This window comes from Phaseolus vulgaris, chromosome 2 (genome assembly GCF_051622355.1).
Source record: "Phaseolus vulgaris cultivar YP4 chromosome 2, ASM5162235v1, whole genome shotgun sequence".
In the NCBI taxonomy this organism is placed as follows: domain Eukaryota; kingdom Viridiplantae; phylum Streptophyta; class Magnoliopsida; order Fabales; family Fabaceae; genus Phaseolus; species Phaseolus vulgaris.
In genome coordinates this window covers 11321749-11340967 of record NC_143499.1, presented here as the reverse complement: position 1 = coordinate 11340967, position 19219 = coordinate 11321749, and the positions used below count along the sequence as shown (strand labels likewise).

Below are 19219 nucleotides of genomic sequence, written 5' to 3'. Positions count from 1 at the left end.
TTGTTTAGATTGTTGTACACATTTTGTTAAGTCAGTTTTTATTTATGAATTATATATTTTAAAAATCAATTTTAACTTTCAAAATATATAATTAAAAAAAATTAACTTTTGAATTGTATATTTCAAAAGTTAAAATTAATTTTCAAATTAGAAAGTCCATGACATAATATTTTAAGTTAATTTTGATTTTTTAATTGTGTAATATGAATGTTATTCTAAATTATAAACCCAGGAAATTCCTAGAGAACACAAAATGCAAGGAAAAGAGAGAGAGAGAGCGGGTGTAGGGACTAAGAGAGAAGAAGAACATATGAAGAATAAATAGTAGGAGTAAAGGCAATTTGGTATTTTACTCACCCCTATGGGGGTGTAATGGAAGTTATGGGGGTGCGAAAAGAAACGTTCTAGGCAATCTTTCCCAAAAGTCACACGGGTTTGACCATCTTTTAAACTGCTCTTGAGCACTTTTCTGTTTTCAACATAATTAAATGTTTTCCACTCTCTTATGAATATTAAAAAGTGTACATTTATTTCATCGTATCAATGAACTAATACAGTACAAAAACAAATAACCTTGGGATCTTACACTTAAAAAAATATACATTTGAGGGTGGTGCATGACTGTTTCATGCAATGAATGACTCTTAATTATTCACCTTGGATCCGTGAAACTAAAATGTTTAGGGTCGAGGGGTTGAAAGATATTTACAAAATAATAATTAAGAACTTCGAATCCACGGAATTCTTAAATAAGTTTAACAGCTTGAAGTTGGATTTTCGATGAACCAATTCAAACTGAAAGGGCTAACGTGCAGAAGAAATTACCATCTTGTGCCAGATCACCCACTGAAGCCATCTTAGCCCACCTTTCGAAATTTCTTCAGCTGGAATTGTTTAAACTTACCAAACATTACGCATTGACTAGGGTATATTTATACTGTTCAACATAATTTTGTACGTTCAGAGTTGCGTAGAGTTTCGAACCATGACAATTTCTTCAATTGACCTACAACTGAAGCGCTTAAATAGATTTTAGCATACAGTATTAGTAAGAACTTATAATTTCATACACTGAAATGAACTTTATAAACATAATGTTTCACAATGGATAATTCTCACTTACAAATTTCAATGAAACAGTCAAACGCCGAGCAAGAGAACTGACATAATTTTGAGATTACATTTCATTAATCTTTAGGGGTAAAAAGTTACATAAAATCAAATATATCAATCGTCTAAAGGATACCAAATTGCATTCAACAACACTATAACTTTAGACAGCAAGACCGAGCGACTACCTCCGAAAAAATAGCAAGAAAGCACCTCAAGTACCCAACATGACACAACTCTCACCGCCTTGAGAGACAAAATTTGACTTTGACATTCATACAGGAATATTTTGTACTAATGTACATAAACCACCTAGGTAAAAAAAAGGTAAAAGAAAGAAGTGAAGCCACTGAATCGACTTCAAACTCAAGCCAAAAAAGTGGTCCAGATGCTCCGACCATACCTTCCTCATTCGAAGGAATGAAACGTTAAAACTGCACCAGTAATTATGGAGAGCTGGGGAAAACGAACGGTTTTGTGCATCACCTTAATGACCCCTGATCATTGAGCTTCATAAATCACGAGGAAAATTATTGACTTGTCCTTCCTCTAGTGTATCCTTGCCATTTATCTTGTACGCTATCCTTGTACGCATGACAAGCGATTTCTGAAAAAAAATTGCCAGCAATCAAGTCTTCTCTAAGAAGCACTTATATGTATAAATATTTTGGGAAAATAATCGCAGCAAGTGTACACCATAATTATATTCACAAAGCACAAACAGAGAAAAGGAGGGGATGGGGGAGTCTAAACCGTTGTTGCCAATCTCAGATAAGGTGATGGAGTGGCCAACCCCAAAAATGGTATGGCAGATAGAAAATAGCGGGATAGCCGCTATGATACATTAAAATAACAAAGAAAATGTGATTTACTGTATAATGCCAAATGAAAGTTCCAGTGCTTGTGCAATGTGCAGTTAACTAAATATATTGGACTTCAATCCTACATACTATCCTGGTTGGCTTTGATGAACAATCCAAAAAGTAGTGATCAATCGAAACCCACACGCTCAAATCATTAGCAGTTTTGCAGCATGTAATATCAAATATTAAAATAAAGCATAAACTAGCCGTTTTATAGCAACATGTCAGTGATCAACATTTCTTTTAGAATTTAAACCATACAAGGGCACAGATAATTACAGTAAAGCAATAACAAAAGAAAAAAGACCATCTACCTTCCCATGTTGGCTGTTAGTGATTTTCAAACTTTGGGTTATGGACCCATTTCCATCTGCGGGAAGAGTGTTACTGCTGGCTGGATCTAAGTGCAATTGAAGAAACTGGAAGTCAACGATAAAACACGTAAGTACTAGATGATGGAAGGTAACCAAGCAGTGAAAAGCATTTTGAAATTCGGTTGAGCAACCAGTAGAACTGCACACCGTTATCAGATATTAAAGAATAAATGAAATAACTTACCACTCAATAGCTCAGATAACTAATAGAAAGAAATTATCGAGCTATTGACAGCTGCAAACAGTTTTATAATCAAAATCTATTGAGAGAAACAAACAACCAGCATGGAACTTCAAATATCTCCATTAAAACAATAAAGATCATGGTATTGCTTGTTGGAAATTGGAGCATTGAATGTTTATTATATTTCCAAAAGTACATCAATTAGTGTTTAGCATAGTTCAATGGTCCTTAAAGTTGTGAATGTTTTATTTGTTCTATTGGAAATAGTTTTTGCTATTTATTATCTTTGTAATAATTTTTGTTACAAAATAAATCAATTTACTGAGTGGAAGAGATACTCAAGGCATTCACAAAATTTCCTTTCTGATATATGTTTAACACCTTGTATGATATATGTATACATATTCCTCGGTTGTGCTCAGACAAACTAGAGGATTCTATCACATGAATGCATATCGCTTCTCTCTACATGGTATTAGAGTCTATCCTAATAAAGTTTGGTAAGTCTATTGTGCCATCATTCACTATCAGACTTTATTGGACTATCCACAAATATCTAATCTCAAGCTTGAGATGTCCAATCCTCGATGTGAAGGGATTTATTGGAGATTCCACATTGATTAGATATATGGTCAAATTATAGTACATAAGTGTACAAAACTCACCTTGCAAGCCAATTTTGTAAGGTTGAGTCAGAATCTAATTCCACTTTCTAAGATGGAATCCGATCCTAATTTGAATCCATGCCTCCCTAGTGGACTCATTGTTCATCCGTGCTATTTAATTTTTCCAAAAAATGTGTCACTCTAATTTTCAGCTACCCCTATTTTCGCCATGCACTTTTTTCCAACTAGTTTTCACTCTCCTCTTTGTTGCTACCGCCGCATCAGGTTGGTTATCACAAATGAGAGTCATTTGTATACCTTGCCAAATCTTAGTTCCTTAAACAACTGTTGGAGGAAAATAAGCTCACAAGAGGTAGAAGTCATTGCTTTGTACTCTACTTTTGCACTAGATCTTATCACCACACTATGCTTTCTTGCAGGACTGGGACTGATGATTGGCATAGGATTTAAATCCCAATGTGTCTATGAACTTCAGACATTTGTTCATGTTGGCTTGGAGTGGCACCCTTCTTTCATCCATGCTCAATTAGGTCATCTTAGCCTTGCAAGTTGCAACATGTCCTACTTCTATCTAAGTTGTTCATCTTATCATGCGAGTCGTGTCAATTAGGAACACATAGTCATAGTTTTTTTTTCTAGGAATGTCAGTCCACTCAAATATGTGGGACCCGAGTCATGTTACGTGCACTTCAAGATTTCAATATTATGTAACTTTCATTGATGACTATTCTTAATGTACTTGGTTGTTCTTAATGAAGTTGAGTTGTTTTCCATATTTCAATCCTTTTATAATGAAGTTAAAAATTAGTTAGTATTTCTATTTGAACTTTATATAATGATAATGCTTTTGAATATCTATCATTCTTTTCATCGTGGCTTCCCATGGTATCCTTCATTAAACTTAAGTACATATACCCCTCAACAAAATGGGGTGGGAGAGCACAAGAATAGACTCATTATTGCAACAACTCAAACTCTTTTACTTCATGGTTGTGTTCCTTAACAATTTTGGGATAATACTACTTTCTAACGACATGTTATCTCATCAATCATGTGTCATTCACTATTCTCAACAAGCAAATACCTCACTCTATTTTAGTTTCCCCAACCATTAAGTCCTCGTGTCTTCGGGTCCAACTGTTTTGTTCACAATCACAGTCCTTGCTTTGATAAATTTTCAACTAGGTCTCATTCGTGTCTTTTTAGGTCACCCTTAGTCTTAGAAAAGGATATAAATGTTTCCCATGCTCCCTTCGTTGCTATTGATTTCACTTATGTCAACTTCTTTAAGAATGTTTCGATTAAGTCATTACGCCGCCTATGAAGATCCCAAGGTCAATTTACAATATATAAGTGGGAGTAGTCTTCACCTGTCGGTTTTGTGAGGATGAGTTAGTTTTAAACTCACGTCTTAATACGATATCAAAGTCTATCTTAGCAAGGTTTGTTGAACTTATTGTGCCACCTACTATTCGTTATTGGACCACTAACAAATATCTAGTCTTACACATAAGATGTCCATGCCTTAGCGTGAGAGGTGTGGGTTAGAGGTCCCACATCGATTAGATAGAGATAAGACCAATTTACATTATACAAAGTGGGGCAATCCTCACCTTACAAAACGGTTTTGTGAGGATGACTTAACTCACGTCCTAATAACACCATTTTTCATTAAGAGGGCATAATTCATAAATCTTCTTGTCAAAATGCAAAATAAGATTACATAAAGAAAAAAATGGGCATCTCCCAAACTAACACTATTGTTTCAAAAATTTTGGGCAAGTAGGTTACCCTCTAGAAAATTGGGATTCAAGAGTCCTATGGATATTCTTTTTTCTTTCTATCCTAATTTTTTCACTACTAATAATCTTTACACCAATCATTTTCGAGTGTCTCATTTGTTCATGTTCATAGTCAGGGTAGGGAAATACTTGATCCTATATCCTAAAATGTGTTTTTGTTGTCTACTCCTTCACTAAAAGAGATATCTAAGTGTTACCATCTTCCTCCTAAAAAATTGTATCTCCTTTCATAAAGATCAATTGTTTTCCTAAACACCTTATATTCAGGTGGAGAATTTGCAAGAGGATAAGGAAACTTAATTTGAAACTTAAATTCTTCCTAGCCTAGAGATTTCCATTCTAGTGATCGAGTAAAAAAATTGTATTTATTCCTTCCTCATCAACTAAATAAAAATGATCCTAAAGTCGACGAAAGAAAACTAAAAGATCACTTTTAGATCGACACATGTTCAAGAGCTCAATCCAATTCCTTCATATCACGTAACAAATTCAGAACTTCGTATTTTGATAATTACAATATTCTTAATTCTATGACAACAATCCAAGTGACACTGAAACCCAATCAATTAACATTGATCTATATCTTCCAATCACCTTCAAAAAAGGAACTAGAAAATGCATTGAAAAGCCACTCTATTCTCTCTCAAATGATGTCTTAAAATTTGTCCCTCACCCATAAAATATTTCTTGCAAACCTAAACTCTCTCAATTCATACTAATGTCTCTTGAGGCATCATCTGATAAAAATTGGAAGCTATCTATGGATACGAAAATGAAAGAATTGGAGAACAAATCCAAGAAGTTTTCTACACTTTGCTTTTGGCTTAAACAGGGTAGCTTTTACTTTTTCTTTCGTTACTAAACAAGATGTACCAAGGCCAAGGGGACCGATAGATTATGTGTTCCATGATTTCACTGAATACCTCTAGAATTGTTATTGCTATTCTCAACCTCTAGCTACTATCCAGGAAGATCTTTTGAAGGTGTTGACCAAACCAGGAGATGGTTTATCCGTCATGAGGAAATGGTTGGAAGTGGGGTAAAGTATAAGGGAAATGGGTCAATTGAGAGCTACAAGGTGAGATTGGTTGCTAAGGGTTTCACTCAAACCTATGGGATAAATTACTGAAAGACCTTTGTTGTGATTGAAAAAAAGAATACATTTAGGGTAATATTATCTCTTAGACAAATTATGTCCAAGAATTACAACAATTTGATGTGAAAGATATGTTTTCCTGCATGGGAGCTTGTTTAATAAATCTATATGGAGGTCCCATCAAGATATGAAATTGTTTCCCATCTTTTTGGAAGTTAAAAATACTCAAGATGGGTTAAAAAAATCCACTCAAACACGGGTTGGGAGATTTACTATGGTCATGACTCATGACAACTTTAGGATACAAAGTCAAGGAGATCACACTTTATTCATCAAACACTCGTACTCAATGGGAGTGATTGTCTTGTTAGTATGTGTAGATGACAATATTCTCAATGATTGGAAGGAACAACAACTTCTAAATCAACATCTAGCAAAGGAGTTTGAGATAAGAACTCTTGGGAGGTTGAAATACTTGTGGGGATTGAAGTGGCCCACTCCAAAAAAGGGTATTTTCATATCTCACCAAAATAAGTCACTGATTTGCTTAAGGTATTCCCATGGGTTAGAGCTTTAAATTGGGTAATGCAAATGATAGTGTAGCACTTGATATAGAGATGCATAAACGTCTAGATTAAAAATTAATTTACTTGTCTCACACAAGGCCAAATATTGCATTTGTTGTTAATTTGGTTAGCCAATCTATGCACTGTCCAAGAGAGGTCCACTAGCAGACCACATACCTATGTTTATAATGCCTTAAGGTGACACCAAGAAAATGTATTTTATATAAAAGAAATGGAAATACAATTCTTTAAACCTATTTTGGCACTTACTATGTAGGGTCAATAATTGATAGGAGATCCACTAATGGATATTGCAACTTTCTTGGAAGAAGTAAAAAACAAAAATCTTGTAGCTTGATCTATTGCTGAAGCTGAATTCTTAGCTATGACACAAGGTATTTGTGAATTGCTTTGGCTGAAATGATCTTAGAAGACTTGAAGATTAAATGTGATGGACCTATGAAAGCTCTATTGCGATAACAAGTCAACAATTAGCATAAGCTCATAGTCATGTTCAACATGATTAAACAAAACACATTAAAATTGATAGCCATTTTATCAAAGTTAAGCTGGACAATGGTTTGATTTGTACTCCATAGGCACCTTCACTAGGTTAACTTTCATATATTCTCAGTTAAGGATTGTGAAGTTTCGAAAGAATAAATGCTATGGAAGCATTTATTCTCAAGCTTGAGGGAGTGTTGGGAATAGAAGCATTTAATGTTTATTATCGTTCCAAGTAGTTCAGTTAGTGTTTAGCATAGTTCAATGTTCCTTAGAAAGTTATGACATTAAATTGTTCTCTTGAAAATAGTAGTTATTTATTATTTTTGTAATCCTTTGTGTTATAAATAAATCAAGCTGCTGCGAGGAAAAGATACTCAGGCACGTTCAGAAAATTACATTTATCATTTTCTCACAATATTAAAAGCAGTAAATTAAAATTATATCTTTATAATTAAAATGATGATGAAGATCTTAGCACTTTATGTAGAAAGCTCAATAGCATATTGATTGGCATACCTTGGGAACAGCTGCCTGGAAAACAAAATCTGTATATGTATTAGAGGTCAAATTCGTAAATGTAGCCTGGATAACTGTTGTTTGTGGGTTTTCTGGTTGTTTTGAGAAATCGAATGTCAATCTCAAGGAGTTGCTCTCAAATGCAGTTAATGATGGATAAACTGGTCCATTGTTTTCTATTCAAAATAAGAAAGAACAAGGAGTCAGCACTTTGACTAAATATCATGCAATGATATTACCCAAATGCTAAACACAGTTAACCTTTTGGTGCGCTGGGGGCAAAACCATCCAATAAATCCATCACAGGAGCAGCATTCGAAGTTGATTTTGAAGAAAGTGAAACAGATGAGAGATCATCCAATGGTGAAACTTGTGCTTTGTTACTAGAATTGGAGGATAAGATGTCTACTGTAGAGGAGCTGGTTTGGGCAGAAGGTGATCCAATAGACAAAAGATCCAAAAGAACATCATTGCCACTTTTTGAAGCTTGGCCAGCTTCTAAAAAGGTAAATAAAAGTCAGACATGTTACAAATATGTTTGATAGACTTATTCAGTATTCATAAAAAGTTAAATGAATAAGTTTGCATGTTTCTTAACATAATCCAAATCACAACAACAATCACCACCACCACCAAAGCCTTATCCCTTTAGGTAGGGTAGGTTACATGGATCAAACAATGTCATTAGGTTTTACCAAAAACTAAATTTTCAATAAATCCATAAGAGAAAGGTTCTTCATAATGGTTTTTATTATGGACCAAGTGGTTTGAAAACTAGAGAATGCCTCATAAAACAACGACAATTATGTTGGATGGGTGAAAAGCAAAGATGCATAAATAAATATGATAATTACTAAATACACAAAATATTGTTTTCAGCCATCATAATAATTTACAAGAGGTACAACAATACTAACCAGATTGTTGTGATGCTGGAGAAAGATCAACACCCAAAAGGTCATGTAGAAAATCTCCACCAGAAGAGCTAGGTGCAGGAGCATCATCTGAACCTAGATCGAGTAGATCTACAAGAGGAGCCACAGGTTTGGCAACACCATTTGGTAGACTAACTGAAGGTACAGTTTGAGTTGACGCTGCGCCTGGCAAAGACCCAGCCCTCCTACCAATGAATGTTGCTTCATCCAAAACTGGCATCCTTTCTACAAGAGTAGACCTGCACAATGACATGTTCTTATGAGTGTGTGGTAGAATTCCATACTATTGATATATAATAAACAGCTTAATTAACCTTACCTAATATTTTGATGCTTTGCAATGATCGCATTGAATTCAATAGCTCTCTGCTGCAATTCTAGCACAAAGCTTCCCTTGAACTCAACAATAATTTCTCTGATCCTCCTATATCCATATTCAAAAGAGAATAAAATTTCCATGTTAAAAATAAAAAATATAAGAGGAAATAAACATGCAGTGGGCGCATGAGTCTTGGGCATGGGAGTAAGAAGGTAGTACAACCATGGAAGAAAAAAGTTCCCCCGATTCCTCTTAGATATCAAATTGCAAGCATATGATTTTAAAACTATCTTGAACCTAGTATGGTGAATTTCTACTAGAATATAATATTCCTAATTCCTCTAAAATAAAAAGGGAAGAAAAGAAGAAACAACGCTCTTAGATATAAAACCATTCATGAATCTTCACCTAATAGTTTAAACTTTTGGAAGAGTTGGTTCTTGATATTGGTGTTTATTAAGTGAACTTTAGGCCTAACTCAATCTTATAAAACCAACTTAAAGTCCACTTCATAATATGGTATCAGAGTCATTTAGAACCTATTCTAACAAGAATTTGTTGGACTTATCAGGTCACCCGCTATTGGACCATTATTGGACCACCCATAATATACAGTCTCACAAGTGGGTGCAAACCTCACCTTATAAACCGATTTTATAAGATTGAGTTAAGCTTAAAGTTCACTTTTTAATAGTGTTAAAGCCTCTATGATCAATTGGCCATGGGTTCAATCCTTTCCACCTCCATTATTCTAAATAAATGTTGGATTTCAGCACAATGTAAGGTGCTACACTTAGAGCCCAAAGGCTCTAGTGTGACGGAGCCTGTTAGACACAAAACCATCCATAAGGTTTCACCTAACAACTTATGTTTTTGGGTGAATTGGTTCTTGGCAAACTCCAGTTTAAGGTAAGCAGTAGTAGATAATAACAACTTGAAAAACAGATCATACTCTGAACATGAAGGGAAGCGTGAAGAGAGTTTTAGTAATGCAACCAAAGCCATTGCTTTTGTGGTAAGATCTGATGCATGACGGTTTATGGCAATCTCTACAATGTCAACTGCATCAGACTCAGTCACCTGCAAGCATAAAAAGTGAAGGCTAATAATTTTTAAAAATTAGATTCAAAGAAAGAATTTTTTTAGATTTTCCTATGTGTTACTAATATATGAGCAGATTTAGGCAACAATTGTTAGAAGTTCAATCCTGTTAAATAAAGCTGCAACTCTCACAAAAAAACACAGGTCCGGAACATAAACTCATTCCTCTCTATAAAAAAATCCAACTATGCAATAAGAATTAAAATGAAAAAGGTAAGTCATAATGCTAACATTTATGGTTTTAGGACCAACATATCATGCCCAGTTTTCATTGAAATAGCAGGTAACCTGGAGCAGTTTCTGCCACAGAGCATGTTAAAAAAAATGTTAACCAAATCCCACCCCTCACTCCCCCCTTCAATTAGGGAGAATTATAAAAACTATGAAAGTGACAGTGAGTAAGTAGTACAAAGACCAGGGCATTGTTAGAACATCGTTTACTGGAAGGTCCAGGCCAATACATTTATCAACTTGTTAAATTATTGCTTGTGGTCAAGAGATATATCATATTCATGCAACCTGAAGCAACAGTTAGATAAATGTATAAACTTCTCAAGCAGTAGCACTCACTGTTATTGGATCTTCTATGTCAAGCATTCCAACATTATGGACTAACATGTCACCATACTCCCCAATGCACCACACTGTAATTCGAACTAGAGTCTCCTGATGAAAAGTATTAGGTAATATTATGTGAATGGCATAAAAAAAAAAATAACAGTGCCTAGATTTTGTCAAAACAGAAGTGAGCACCTGTTCAGCTGACGTTTGAAATGCTCTATACAATGCTCTTACTGTATATCCATGAAGCTCAGAAGCATTGGTTATGACAACAATTAAGGCATACCACACTTCATCTTTTACAAAATTTCCAGCCTAATAGAGATCAGAACATGCACCCAATATAAAAACTAAATTGAATGGCTCAATGTGGAGACAGCTAGCACCAAAACAACAACCAAAATAAAAGGACAGCCCAATACATAAAGTTTCCACCATTCAGGGGGCCTGAGAAGGTACAACTTAACCACACCTTCCAAATAACAATCTCAATACACCATCAAATTTATTAGGTAGACATTTTGTGACCAACACATGGCCCACAACACAATTCTGACTCTAACAAATTGATGCCATACACATGGCAGACTTTTAAAATTGATACCTGAACCACCCACCACCAATCATAAAATGATAACAAGTTGGGAAATGTTGACATTATCCTTAGGACAGATCTTAAGCACGCAAATGATTTCATAGAATATTCCATACCAAATGGGAAGCAAATGAACTATCATATTAACATACAAGAATTTAGCTCCTCTAAAGAGCAAAGTTCACTTTAGAAGAAAAGGCAAGGAATTTAAAAGCATAGATGAAAACGATTGATATTACATGCACATGTATAATCATGGATTTGTTAAAATCTACTCCCTTAATTTTAGCATTTATGGTTGACATGTCTCACTTTTCCCTCCAGTGAATCATTTTCACTTTAAAGGAAAGGAATTACGTCTACATGTAAGCACGCATCACTGGCCATCATGGATAGCCTAAAAAGCTAGCATGCTTTGAAATTTTCACCTTTAAAATTTTAATTCACTACAAAAGCTTGTTTCTTATATTTATTACCTCAGACAGAACCTTGAGCATCTGATCAATGTACCAGATCTTCTCTGGGGAAAACCTGAAAATAAATAAATGCTAGTCAACTAAATATGTGTGTGCATGCAATTTAAGAAAATCTCTAATTAGTTCTAAATTGAAAGGGGGTAACAAAATAAGGACCAATGCAAAAATGGGAAATGGCTTCATTTTTTATTTTACCAAAGAGGAGAGGTAGAAGAAAGAACAGAAAATTCAAAAATGTAAAGACTGCAAGGCCAACAGGAAACATGTTCACAACTACCAACATGAGAAACAGTTATATCTTCTAAAAGAACTAATGCCAGTAAAGCATGTTCCTCTGACAAATCAAATGTCCTTTGATGATGGAATAAGTGATCCAGAAATTATTGATACTGAAAAAAGAAGAATTATAGTTCACACAGTTGGCATCCTCCTCTTCTCTCCTTGCCAAGAAGTAAAAAGAAAATAATAAAAACAAATGAGGTATACTGAAAAAGGAATGGCATTCAGCATCTTATGACTCACTTTGCTACAATGGAGCAAATTTTGGCAGTGAGATCAGCTCTGAAATCCTGATCACTGACTTCCAGATAATCTATAAGCTCTTTTGCCAAGGGCTTCACATTAGTATCATTGACCAAAACATAAACAAGCTCAAGCGCTCTTTTCCGAATTGAAGCATCTGAATCCTGAAGGGAAGAGTCAAGTGATCAACTCCTACAATTCTAAAACAAAGCTCTTTTTTGTCACTAAGTAAGCAAGGAAGAAGACAAATTTAATACCTTCACACACTCCAAAATTGTTGCACGGTGCCTCTGTACTGCCTGAGCATCAGCTGTTACAGCCCTCATTAGCATGTTTAATGCCACATATCTAAAGGAAGAGGGTAAAAGAGTAAGATTCACTTCAATAATTAAATTTAAAACAAAAACAAAAACAGAAGGATGGAATGAATGAGCTTGAAGAACACTAGACGCAATATTAATTATAAGCTTTATGAAGTATTAAAGAAATTGAATGGGCACACGATTTATTTTATAGTAATATAGAAGTTATATAGGCCTTTTTCTGTCAACAGCCAAAGAACAAATTTAGCCACAGCATAGCATATATTATTATAAGCAACATAGATAATATTACAACCAAGATTTTGAGCAAAATAAATTCAAACTACATAAATTTCACAATACAGCCTAATGCATAACTGTAGACATCAGCTACTTGAATTTTATCCCCGCCTTACAAGACAGTTTTGTAAGGTTGACTTAGGCTTAAATATACTTTTTAAGAGTTATAATCAAGCAAATGGTGTCACTATATTTGGGATTCTATTCTTTTTCAGGGTCCATTTGCTTAGAAATTTTTTCATCAAACAATTACTTCTTTTTTCAAAAAATAATCCTTTTCTTTGTTACAGATTTTAAAGATAATCAGAAACTATAAATAATCACAAATGGTTAGGATCCTTTGACACATGGTGGTATAATTGGATTTTGTCCCATCACAAATAAAATTACATTTTAGAATAGCTTCTTGTAAAATTAATTACTTCAAAAATGGTGATTTTCTGATTGTAGACAAACCTGAATTAACTACTACTTCTTTAAAAATCTCAAGAAAACAACCACTAAACTATTCCATACTAAAATCGCATTCTATCTTAAACAAACAGGCCATTCCTTAATTTTTTAAATGTGTTAAATTGGTAAGACAATAATTTGATTGCTCAAATGACTTGCTGAGTCCAGTTTACTATAGCTCAACCCAAGAAGCACCATCCACTAGTGTTTCTTTTGTGTTTCTTTTAAGTATTATAGTGAAACTTGCAATTTGAACACTCAATCCACTAGTGTTAGTAGGTTTTGATTAAAATTTCCAGTTAGTTACGAAGGAGAAGTAATGACCAGAAATAAACCTGATATTGTTGTCACGGTTTGACAAGAATCTTCCCAGAATATTAATGGCTAATACACGTAAGCCACCATTATCTTCAATGCTCATTATTGTTTGAACACATTCATATAAAATGGCATTCCCTGCAACTTTATTTGACTCGGTCTTCGTAGCCACCTAAAACAGGCAGTAAGTGTCAAATTATCAACCTTTAAATTCAGAAGAGATGGCCACCAACAATAAGAAAGACAAGTAGATTAAAACTAATTTACCCATAAACATTGATTTGGCCTACAGAGAAGAAAACCTAAGAATAATAAAACAAATGACCTAACTCTTGATTACTACAACAAGTGGTTAACACAATTGATTAAAAAACTTAGTTTGGCCAGTTAACTGAAGAATTCTAACAGTAACTAAATCACACATAAATACTAGTTCCTGAACAAAAAATTTATATAGTATACAATTATAAAATTCCCTCCTTTCTCTTTCACCCAATTTATAATCCTTCAAAGAATTAGACAGAAATATACAGCGAAATTTGAAGATAGAAGAAAATCCAGCTTCTCAATGGGCTTCCATATCAACAGCTATTTATAATGTGAGACCATCTCCCCCTTACAAATACTGCCATACATTCACATGCACACAAGAAAAAATAAATAAATAAAAGATTTTAAAACAAATCTTCAACTTTATGCATATTCTAAAAAGTAACCTTACATTAAGGCAAAACCAAACATACAATACATAAACCTATAAAAACATCTTCCTCTGACCAGTGCCACCCAAACACACCAACATCCAAAACCACAATAGATAGCCCTTTAATGCATTTAGCTGGAGCAGAAGTTTTGTACCATTAACTCCTTTAAATGTTTGTGTTAATAGGGTTATGTACTCTTAGAAAGTGAGTTTAGATATAACTCAACCCTACCAAACTGGTTTATAAAATAAGGACTACCCCCACTTATATGCTGCATTTTAGTATTATCTCTATCTAGTCAATATGCACTTCCATTTTTTCCTAATACACTCCCTCATGTCCAACATTATGGGGCATGGTACATGAATAACATGGTGAGTGACCCTTTTAATGAATCTAAGATACGCCTCATACCATATTAAAAAGTGGATTTAGGCCTAATTAATAACTAAGCCCTTCAAAATAGGCTTATAAGGTGAGAATTGATAAAGGCATGGTCAAATAACGAAGCATCGCAGCATGACTAATGAGCTCTATAATAATATAATATCATAAAATTCACCATAAACACACAGCTGACCTGAGCAAGTATGTCATTCATGCTGTCACTAGCATCAGCATCACCTTCACCCAGCACTCGCAAAAGTTTAAGCAATCTGATGTGGAGAAATGGGTCTGTGATACCAGCAATATCATACTCTGGTGAATATGGACTATTCGCTAGATCCTTAAGTGTTCTGACTAAACCATCTGTGCATTTCTGTAATAATTAGTCACAAAATGTTGTTACGATAAAAGCTTTCCAAATCGTAGCTCAATTTTCTGGAGTTCTTCATATAATAATGCAATTAGAAGTTAACTGTGACCATAAAGTTACATGTATGAAACTTAATGTGCATTTACAGTTCAAATAAGTGTATACTATTATTTATGACCAACAGACTAGCTTGCAGAAACTAACACATGGTGCTATGAGCTTAGAAACAGTATGTTATTTTTTGAACCATCGAGTTTACAAACACCATAATGCAATCTCACGAAAAAAGCCCTTGCAGTATTGCAAGGAAATTTCAAATTCACTACCCAACAAATCCCATATTCTAGATTATAACTTCATTAAATTTCTTTTAGGTTATAACACTGTCAAGAATTCATGGACGCTATTAACTCCCAAATACCAAGAAGAATGCTCGTATATATAGATAATTTCGATTTGCATAAGAAAATATTTGTCATGCTAAGGCTATAGTATTTAAGTTTACCTCAAATCTTCAATTAATATGCAAAGTGAGTTATAGGAAAGTACACTGTGTTACAGAAAATCATTTAAAAAGGAGATGAAAAACTACCTTTCTAATATGTTCAAGAGCTTCAGTGCTAATTTTACACAGATCTGTACAAAGCTGAACCCCAGTGATCAAAACCCCATGATGCTTCTCCCTAAGTAAGGCAGTAGCAGGATTGATAAAATTTTCTGCCAAATCAGGAACTTTCTTTATGATCCTTATAGAGCATAATGCTGCCTACAACAGTGAACACGGTTAACTTCTGTGAATGAATTTTTCTGAATAATTAATGATTAGTCATCATTCAAGCAGTTAAATGGGAAGGGTTCTATTAATAACTCAAACATTAAATTACATTAAAAGGTTATAAATATCTAGAAAATGAGAATAGGGAGATCTCTAGTACATGTGATAATATAGACAAGACTATAAAACCAATTGTTGCATGCTAAGTACTTAGGAGAAAGTTTGATAGAACTTTCACTCAAAAAAATGAAAATGAAAGAAAAAGGTACTGGTGGCAAACAATATTTTCCTGGTAATCAATGAGAAAGTTGATACTTTACAACCACTCAATGCTTCACATCCGTTCTCATAACTCAACATTTTTTGTTATATGAGGCATGATTATACATACCAAAATTTACTGTGATGTCAAATAGATGTAGCACGCTGAACAGACCACCCTAAGGTAAGGATTATTATTATTAATATTACATGATGAAAATGCAGATTCTTCAAATGGGCATCAAACACAAAGCATCATTGTATTTGTGCATCAGAATTACTTCCTTGATTCAAATACAATTAAAAAGTTTATAGAACAAAGGCATAATCATCAGATGGTTGAAAATAATTTATAGATGTGTGTAAGAGAATTCTTTACAATCCATTACTCAAACCTTTATTACAAGAAACTACAAAAAGAAATAACTATGACAAATAAGCAACCTATTGTAGAATTGTAGAGAAAGTTACAGCACTAACCATTATATGTGAAAGGCAATATGTTACTGTCACTACGTAGAAGATACTGTGTCACTATGAAACCATAAAATCATTCATGACATTTTCTCCCCCAATATATGACAAAAATCACTGATACAATACATGAAGTACAATGGAAATTACCTTCTTCCTAATATTTGGATCTCGAAATTGCAACAATCTCTCAACCTCTGGTGCAAGATCACGTGCCATTTCTGCTGAACAGATGTTTCCCAAAGCACAAAGAGCAAGTCCGACTATATACTGATTTGTGTGATTAAGATCTCTGTGATTCAGTTAAGGCTCATCTATAACCCATTATTAATATTCTTCCCTTCTCTCATTTTGTTTCGGTAGGTAGAAGATCAAAATAACACATTTGTAAAGTGCAATGTAAAAATCAGGGAATATATATAAAAATAAATCATAAATTTAACCAACAACAGGATACTGTTTCAAAGAATTGGTGACCAACATTAGAACTTCTTGTCTTTCATCAAGAAGCAACATGAGGCCAAGATAACCTATTCTCTTCTCAGGAAATCCAGGAGATGCTATCAACTTGAGACATTCCATTTGACCAAAATGTGTGGGGTAACCAAGCATGTGGATGAACATTAGCTTAGCCAGATTTCGATGGCGATAGTCATTATCATTTTCATTTATTGCTGCACGAATGGCAGCACACTCTTTTCTTACAACAGCCCGTTCTTCTGCTGCAGTCTTGCAAGCACGGATGGACCGGATCATGTCCCTACAAGTTGGGATATTGAGAAATATGAACCCGATGAGAAAAAGATATTGATCAAAATTAAAGTCAAACAGAAACTAGAAATTAAACATGTCTCCTCTTTACAACTAACAAGAAACCTGGAAAATTAAGTGCATTTGATCGTTTAAACCAGTGGAATTTTGAAATAAAAATTCAATCACAAATACACAAAAGAAAACACATACGTAACTGCAAGAGCACAAAAGAAAACAAAATCTTGCTTAATGTAAGTGACAGCATAGTAGAATTGTAATTCCAATTATTTTACACAATGTTTTATCTCAATGAGTCAGTACAGAAGCAGAGGACGAGAGATACTCTAACTATTAAAGAATCAATACAATAGTGCTTAACGAATAGCATATTGCCCCCTTCCAAACCAGCCGAGTGAGTAAAAATAATGCTTTACATTCATTGGAAGACTCGAGACCGGCCACATATAGTAACAAAAACCATAGGATGCTAATTTACAAATTCATTGCTTCACAATGGGGAATTATGAAATATATAAAATACAATCGGCATGAAAAACCTCATGACTATTGGCGTCATATTCAAATCCATTATCAATCAGGTAGGTCACAGTACTTAATAGGGACAGCATCAGTGACATTCTGTGGACGAGGGAGACAAATAAACTAATAAAGATCTATCACTCAGTAGCTTACAATGTTGCAACTACATATCTCTACGCTTAAGACTTCATCCTAACAATATATAGAATACATATTGTTCAATGTTCCAACGCTTCTATAATTACACGAATGAAACTCTGAAATGTTTATTCAAGTTCGGCGCTAGAACCTAGAGTTCAATATCAGCATCCGATTCGGACACTGAGAGAAAACCTCGACGAGCTAAGCACAACAAAACCAGCCACCAAATAAATTGTTAACATGTATATCACTAATTTCAGCTGAAAGAAAAACACAAAATCGCGACCACGCAACTAAAAAAAGCAGTAAATGCCAATAAAATAAAAATGCGGAGATAATTTAAGATTCTTCCAAACGCAAAGCCCTACTCAGCTACAAAACCAGCACAAAGAAGAACGAACATTCCAACGCATTGTACATGATGTGAGAGTGTGGTCGTGCGTGTTAGCGTGTGCGTGCGTGCAGTCGGCGTTGATCAAATTCAAGCGACCAAGCGAAGAAGAGAAGAATTTAATTGCTTACCTCAAACGCGTTCCTGAAGAGAACGGGTTCATGATTGACGGTGATTATGTACGGCGAGAAGCTCAAATCGGATCCAATTGCGACGAGGAGGAATCGGAAAAGAAGATCAATCGGAGATCCGAATCGGCGAAACGAAGAGAGATTCGGATCTGATACGAAGCGACTGTTTGCGTTGTGTGTTGTGTGTGTGCGAGTTCTGTGAATTTTCAGAGGAAACAAACACCTCAACACCACCGCACCTTTTCTCTCTTCCACTTTTGCAACGATTTTACAATTTTAACGTTTCTGTCTCAAATCTCTGAGAAGGAAAAAATGAAAAATGGGTTAAAATTACAAATTCCGAACAATTAAAAATGATAATTAATTAGGGACAGTTTCGTAAATTTAAATCCCTTTTAGTAAAATTTTTTAAAAAAATGTTCCTCAGTCCTCAGCCTGAGAAAGAAAGATGTTACTTGAGTATTAATTTAATTGTGATGAAGACTTTGTTCGAGTCACGAAAGCTTAATTAATTTATATTTTTTAATTTTCATCAATTTATAAACAAAGTGTAAGAAAATAGTTTAAAAAACAAAGTGTTAAAAATATCTGGAAAAAAAGTGTTAGAAAAGAGTCAGCAGCATTTGTTTGAGTCATCGGATGCATTAACGTTACTTAAGAGATTTTGTTCATTTGTAATTGGGAATGAAACATTAAAAGTGTTTATTATTTAAATTTGATCAGTTTAAAAATTAATTTTTTTATTAATTCTATCAAAAACATGTCT

At 34.2% G+C, this 19219-nt stretch overlaps 1 protein-coding gene across 1 annotated transcript; it reads right to left on the bottom strand.

The window, feature by feature from the left end:
- Window positions 1-1161: 1161 nt before the first annotated feature.
- LOC137810638 (AP-1 complex subunit gamma-2) lies at window positions 1162-18894 on the bottom strand. The gene is made up of 18 exons (XM_068612021.1): window positions 18454-18894; window positions 16955-17257; window positions 16648-16789; window positions 15580-15753; window positions 14811-14990; window positions 13544-13698; window positions 12411-12501; window positions 12154-12317; window positions 11632-11686; window positions 10753-10875; window positions 10570-10665; window positions 9851-9978; window positions 8899-9003; window positions 8562-8818; window positions 7906-8142; window positions 7645-7820; window positions 2288-2392; window positions 1162-1717 (listed from the first exon to the last, which is right to left on the bottom strand). Exons 1-18 carry the CDS (start codon window positions 18483-18485, stop codon window positions 1622-1624), a joined length of 2619 nt encoding a protein of 872 aa, XP_068468122.1. The 5' UTR covers window positions 18486-18894; the 3' UTR covers window positions 1162-1621.
- Between the last annotated feature and the right edge of the window lie 325 nt (window positions 18895-19219).

Excerpts from the sequence above, each read along its gene's own strand:
- LOC137810638 (XM_068612021.1), bottom strand. The coding sequence starts at position 18,485 with ATGAACCCGTTCTCTTCAGGAACGCGTTTGAG. Across the intron at positions 17,258-18,453 it reads TCTTCAGGAACGCGTTTGAG|GGACATGATCCGGTCCATCC; the intron begins GTAAGCAATTAA and ends CCCAACTTGTAG. Across the intron at positions 16,790-16,954 it reads GTCACCAATTCTTTGAAACA|AGATCTTAATCACACAAATC; the intron begins GTATCCTGTTGT and ends ACTGAATCACAG.